Source organism: Sinocyclocheilus anshuiensis, unplaced genomic scaffold, assembly GCF_001515605.1.
Source record: "Sinocyclocheilus anshuiensis isolate Anshui unplaced genomic scaffold, SAMN03320099.WGS_v1.1 scaffold1073, whole genome shotgun sequence".
Classification (NCBI taxonomy): Eukaryota; Metazoa; Chordata; class Actinopteri; order Cypriniformes; family Cyprinidae; genus Sinocyclocheilus; species Sinocyclocheilus anshuiensis.
In genome coordinates, this window is record NW_015555774.1 from 216,464 (window position 1) to 223,662 (window position 7,199).

Here is a 7,199-nt window from a genome sequence, read left to right on the forward strand (position 1 = left end):
TCTAGAAATAAAAGCCGATTCAAAATATAAATAAATATATATTAGTTATTTTATAAATAAAAATAAAACTGTAAAACAAATGCATTATTATAAATAGTAATATTAAAGAAAAGATACAAGCGCATGAAATTACAAAAAATCTAACTGAAATTAAAATGAAAACTGAAAATATATAAATAAAAGCTAATGCACAATATTAAAACAAACAGGAAAAAAAATAGTAAAATAAAATAAAAATAAAAACTGAAAAAAGGTGAATTCAAAAGATAAATAACTTTAAGTATTCAGCTCAATGTTCATTCAATTCAGGTTAAAAAAAATCTCTCTGAAGATCCGTTTTCTGACCACAAACTCTTCTGTTGTCCTTCTCAGGTACAGCATCGTGTCTCCTGATGAGGAGGGTCTGAAGTTCTCCACCCTCGGCCTCCACAACGGCCACGGCTCAGGACGGCTTCACTCCCCCAGTGGAGAGGCGGGCCCAAGCACGGCATCGACGGTGATGAGGACCGGCTACAACGGGAAGATTTCCACGTCCGGCCGCGGCCAGCTGCGGAGCCGCTTCGTCAAGAAGAATGGCCAGTGCAATGTGGTCTTCACCAACATGGACGACAAGCCGCGGCGGTACCTGGCGGACATCTTCACGACGTGCGTGGACATCCGCTGGCGGTACCTGCTGATGATCTTCTGCTCCACCTTCTTGTTCTCCTGGCTCGTGTTTGGCTTGATCTTCTATAGCGTGTCTTTAGCGCACGGAGACTTCGATAAAGATCGCGAGAGCAGCAGAAAGCCGTGGAAACCGTGTTTGCTGCACGTTGAGGGTTTCGTCGGCGCGTTCCTGTTCTCAATCGAGACCCAAACTACGATTGGTTACGGCTGGCGCTGCGTGACCGAAGAGTGTCCCATAGCGATCGTAACTGTGGTGGTGCTATATATATATACACACATATGCATTTATATAAATAAATACATTTTAAATAAATAGTCATCTATAAATCCTAAATGCATTCATAAATATAATACATCCAAATAATTTACTTGTATAAATAAATATACTGAATATAATACATTTGTATATAAATAATACATGTATTTAAATAAACGTATATTCATTTACATAAATTGATTATATTTATATGATTAAATACATCTATTATTTATATATAAATAAATCGCCTTGCCTGCATTGGTTTTGTACTTTGCTCATCGCAGTCTTCCCAAAGGAGGAAGTGGGTGTGTTTGGCCTCAAGGAACACGTGACCCTAAAGGTTATGACCTCATGTCATGTCATATAAATGGTCATTGATGAGTCTTCCAGCAGAGATTAAACGCATCCTCAGTGGAGCTAGTGACAGAAAGTAAGACTAATGCCAAGAAGACTGAAACAAGTGAAGCACAAATAACGTCACCAAAGGAGTCGAGCTCAGGACGGACTGATGTTTCTCTCTGTTCATGTGTACAGTTACTGTAAATATGACATAAAAAAACTCAGATTCTGTTCACGTCTTCAGACAAAATGGAAAATGGATCCATGTGCTTCATTAATGTTGATTAACACAAAATACACAACAGTGCAATAAACTTACTGATGTGTGTGTGTGCAGGTCATGTGTAGATTAAACCACCAGAACTACCTTTAATAGTCTCCAAATTATAACTGTGAGTTCAACAAAAAAAGACTGGTTTTGATAACTTGAATACAAAAGTTAGTTTGTCAAATTCTATCATTTAAAGTTCTATTTGAGTAGATTTTTTTTCCAGCTCTTGTCATTTGTTTGAATGTTTGGAGGGATGGAAAGATGAACGCTGTGAATACTTATTTCCATCCTGGTGAAAGAATCTCAACGGTTCATCAAATATTTTTTATGAATTTATGTTCGAAGCAATGACAGCTTTCTAGTGTTAAAAATTTAACGTTTTTCATGATTAGGGAAATCATGATTTATTATTCTAAAAATATGCATCTGAAAACAATGGAAGCCCATTTATGCTACAGAATATTTTTTTTTAAAAGAAGGTAATTACTACTACTCACAATTCAGACGTTGTTTCTCACAGTCTTGAGGAAAAAATTAAAATTCAGACTTTTTTTGCTCTCACAAGTTTATATTTCGCAGTTCTGTGTTTCCACCACAGAATAAAAAAATAAAAAAGGTAACTGATTTTCTTAGACCTCCAACTGTTCTTAGAATTCTGAGTTTAAATCTCGCAGTTCAGAATTTAAAATCTCATAATTCAGACGTTTTTTTCTCGTGAGTCTTCGATTATAGCTCTAAATTCTGAGTTTGTCACAATTCAGACTTTAAAAAAAAAAAAAAAAAAGCGAGTTTTGGGTTTTTTTTGTGATTCTCACTGAATTGTGAGGCAAGTCACAATTACCTTTTTTTTATTTTTCATTCTGTGCTGGAAAGAGGCTTCCATACAATAATGCAATCTTAATCTAACCAGCTAAATGTGGGTGTTTTCTTGTTTTATTTGACATGTTAAGCGTGTTGCACATCATTATAATGTTGTCGTATGGTTTTGTGTTGGACTCGTCCAGCGTTTGAAAGGGAATGAGGTTTAATGCAGTCGAGCCGTTTGGCGATTGTGTGATATGTTGATGTGTGTCTGTGGAAAAAGTCATCCCGCTGGAACATATGGATTTGAACGTGGGCTACGACGAAGGTACAGACCGCCTCTTCCTGGTGTCGCCACTAGTAATCGTACACGAAATCGACGAGGACTCGCCGCTTTGGGGAATGAGTCGGGCAGATCTCGAATCGGACGATTTCGAGATCGTAGTGATCCTGGAGGGAATGGTGGAGGCGACAGCAATGACCACGCAAGCGCGTAGTTCGTACCTTTCCCGCGAGATCATATGGGGTCACCGCTTTGAGCCAGTCATCTTCGAGGACCGCGATCGCTACCAAGTCGATTACGCGCATTTCCACAAAACCTATGAGGTTCCCTCGACGCCCGCCTGCAGCGCTAAGGAGCTGAGCGAACGGACCGGGCGCCGCTCATCCGGGTCGTCCCGCTCCGTGACGCTACTCCCGCCGCACTCACCCAGCACCTTCTGCTACGAGAACGAGGTGGCGCTGTGCTGCGGAGAGGACGAGGACGAGCTGGAGGTCGCTCCCACAGACTTACAGAAGATGTTCCAGGATTCGGCCACAATGACCTCCGGAAACAACATGCTCTGCGTGTTAGACATGGACAACCAGATCGAGTTTGACATCCTGCAGACTGCATTACCACTCGACCCCATGACTTATAAGAACGAATCCGAGATATGACGTTCCCACAAGTACATGCGTTTATTTATACATAAATGTATAGTTATATCGATATTTAAGTTAATTATTTGAATGTATTCTACTTAAATAATACAATTAATTTATATAAATAAAAATAAATATAATAGAATGTATATATTTATATAAATGTATTATGTAAATATAATGCACTTGAATAATTTACTTAAATATAAATAAATGTAGTAATGTTTATAAATATTTGAATAAATTTATAAAAATACATGATTTTTTTTGTGATTCTCACTGAATTGTGAGGCAAGTCACAATTACCTTTTTTTTATTTTTCATTCTGTGCTGGAAAGAGGCTTCCATACAATAATGCAATCTTAATCTAACCAGCTAAATGTGGGTGTTTTCTTGTTTTATTTGACATGTTAAGCGTGTTGCACATCATTATAATGTTGTCGTATGGTTTTGTGTTGGACTCGTCCAGCGTTTGAAAGGGAATGAGGTTTAATGCAGTCGAGCCGTTTGGCGATTGTGTGATATGTTGATGTGTGTCTGTGGAAAAAGCACTTTCACTCTTGAATTGTACCGTGAATCCAGGACAGATGGACACGGTGATATAAGCTGATGTAGTGAGTTATAAATGCTCCAGTCTTTAATGTATAAACTAGAGATCAATAGCAATGTTAATTTTTTATGTTCATCAATGGTTTCCCCAGTCTATTCTCCGATTGTGCTCGTCTCAGGATGGTCCTGGGCGAATCTGATGTGTGTAAATATAAAGCTGCTGCATGATGGGAATCTTTTCTCAGCTGGTTTTACGCGTCTTCCCGTTTGAAAATCTTCCAGATGATGTTCTGATGGAGAAACTTTACTTGAAACAGTCGAAACTCCCGAAATGCACTTTATCTTGTTGTGTTGCACCTTCTAACGTGATACCGAAATAAATCTTTCTACTGCACTATTGTTGGATGTCTAAACCCATATTAAACACACGAGCAGTGACGTAAATCACAGACTAGCATAGCACTACATGACCTCTCATCGCTAACCACATGACCTCCGTGCTTCAGGAAATCATTTGACTAAAACTTGGTTCATGAAACAGACTGGTAGAAAAATGACTGAATACAACTGCACTGCTGTTCACTAAATTTAGAAGTTATTTACAAAGGACTGAACAATACAGATTTAGTCAGAACATCAGATAAACATTTCACACATCTGATGACAGCATGACTGATCACTTGCAAGTCTTTCATCTCACCGGCGGATGGAGCAATACACTAACATTTTACACACAAGCACACAAAACCAACACACCAGCGTCCTCCGCTGCTCACTGATGCTTTCCACAAATACACACCTACCTCAGAAATAAATAATACTTATAAAAAAACAATATTCGAGATATTTTAAAAGTCAACAGAATAAATGATAAAAAATATATTCGCACATTTTAAACTTTTACAGAGAAGAAAACATTATTTTAGTACCTTCTGAGGTTTACAGAAATACATATTTTAGCAGCTAAAAAAACGGATAGGTAATTCTGGAAGAAAACTACCAGTATATTTTCAGGTTTACGGACATTCCTTGAACCCTAAAACGCAACGCAATACAAAAACCCAAGTCCTTTATATAAACACGATATAAAAGCAAACAGAGACCGTTCTCAGAACTCTAGCTAACGTTCTGGCAAGGTTCTCTCAAGATTATGAACAAACGTTCTTCCGATAACGCTAATAGAACGTTCGTTCGAACTGACCTGGGCTTTAATAATGTTCTCAAAACATTAGTACAAAAAACATATCTGTAGGCCTACATTGTTCATGGATACGTTACATTTCTGAAATGTTTTAGTTGAACGTGGATATAACGAGTGTTTCTCTTTAAAATGTAACTACTTGTTTGAAAATTGTCCGAATATTCAGAACATTCAAAATAAGCATCCTTTTTTATATTGTTTTAAAAATGATAAAAATGGAATATTCATCGCATAACCAGGAAAAAAGTAGGTTGAGCATCTCAGACAGCGGCAGTAGAGGGAGACAGAGACAGAAACACATTCAGAATAAAAACCACAAGAACTGAGTCCAGTTACTGAAACACAGCCATTGTTAACTAGTCTTAAGAACTAGTCTGACCAGATAGCCAAGAGATAATCTTTCTTACTGCTCATTCTATTCTATTTTTTTTAAATAAACTGAATTAGAAAAAGGTTAAGACTAGTCTCAAAGAAAAAAAAATTATTAGATGACTAATTTGTAATACTAGTCTAATCAGGTTATGAGACCTGCCGCTGAACTTCTGCCCCTAACAGTGACCTTTGACCTCAAGGGTCAGAGTAAAAGTTCAAAGACAACAACTTTTCTTCATTTTTCTTTCTTTCTGGAATCAAAATGTTTCATTATACATGTGTTTTGTTGTGAATATTCTTTTAACTAGTCGTGCATCCTGTTTAAAACCCTTTTAACTAACAAAAGCCTGTTTCTCAATGATGTCAGACGAAGGAAGTGACATCGTCTGATGTTTTCTAGTGTTAGTTTGTCACTGACATCGCACAAAATATTGAAAAAAAAACATTTTAAGAATTGTCTGTACAAGTAATTTTAATTTAAATGATTAAACTAATGTAATAAATTGAGTTGAATCTCGTATAACCTATAAAAAAAATGTTGCTGGAATTGGTAAAATACATTTTGAAGAGCTAAATTAATGAAATAAAAACATATTATGAATATGACTTATTGATGACATAATTTTTTATATAAAATAGTATCTCTATGATACTAAAATAACACTGTATCAAGTAAATAATCAAGTATTACACTAAACAATTAACATATTATGAATATGACTTATTGATCACATAATTTTTTATATAAAATAGTATCTCTATGATACTAAAATAACACTGTATCAAGTAAATAATCAAGTATTACACTAAACAATTCTGATGAATATCTTTAATTATTATACTGTATTCCTCAAATTAATGTAAATATTAATTATAATTTAACTATTATATTTCAACGTCATTTTTAAGTTACACAAGATTCAACTTGAGCGAGTTTAATATAATCTAAGTTGAAATAACAGCATTATCGCAGAAGCATCGAGATACTAGTTCTTGTTAATATTTTGAATTAGATTTTATTTGTATATTTTCTACTTTTTAATGTTAATTTTAGCTAAAATTTTAGTAAATTTCCTGCTTTGTAATTTTTATTAGATTTTGTTATTTTTTAAATGTCTATACAGTTTTCACAGTTTTTTAGAACATCAGCTTAAACAAAATGAAAATAAAATAAATGTTATATATATATATATATATAATTTTATTTCAATTAACTTTTATTTTATATATAAAATATATTATTTATTATATTATTTGATTTATTGAGCAAAGCAGATTTCTGATCCACACTTTCATTGAAATACTCCTTAAACGACAACATGAACACATGATATTTTTGAGTGTCACGGACCCAAACCCATCGATTAACCTCTGCAGCTCGTCTGATGGAGGAGGTTCTGGGAGAGAGAGATGTTTGCGGATCCACGCCCGAGGCAGACAGACTCATTACTGAGAGAGAGAGAGAGAGAGAGACAGGCGTGATGAAACTGATAGTGCTGTATTGTGTGGGTCAGTAACAGAGGCTCATTGTCAGGATTTACTGCCCCCTGCACTGCTCATTATGAGCCGTTCCCCCTCACTCGCACACATCCCTCCATCCATTCTCACAAACCCTGCTTCCTGTCTCCTCTCTCTCTGGAAATACATAAACATGCAGCTTTACATCTGAAGATCTCCTCTCATTTTAGTACATTTTAAGTTTAATTTTACTAAATAAATGTTTATTTCATGAAAGTAAAAGCATTAATTAAAGTCCTGCTGAGTTTAAAAGTGGATCAGCAGCACCTCCTGCCTGCAAACACTGCAACTACAGCAAA

The 7,199-nt window shown here is 35.8% G+C and overlaps 1 protein-coding gene across 1 annotated transcript; it reads left to right on the forward strand.

The window, feature by feature from the left end:
- Positions 1 to 291: 291 nt before the first annotated feature.
- LOC107674476 (ATP-sensitive inward rectifier potassium channel 12-like) lies at positions 292 to 3,314 on the forward strand. The gene is made up of 3 exons (XM_016468454.1): positions 292 to 922; positions 2,486 to 2,540; positions 2,620 to 3,314. Exons 1-3 carry the CDS (start codon positions 293 to 295, stop codon positions 3,273 to 3,275), a joined length of 1,341 nt encoding a protein of 446 aa, XP_016323940.1. The 5' UTR covers position 292; the 3' UTR covers positions 3,276 to 3,314.
- Positions 3,315 to 7,199: the final 3,885 nt, after the last annotated feature.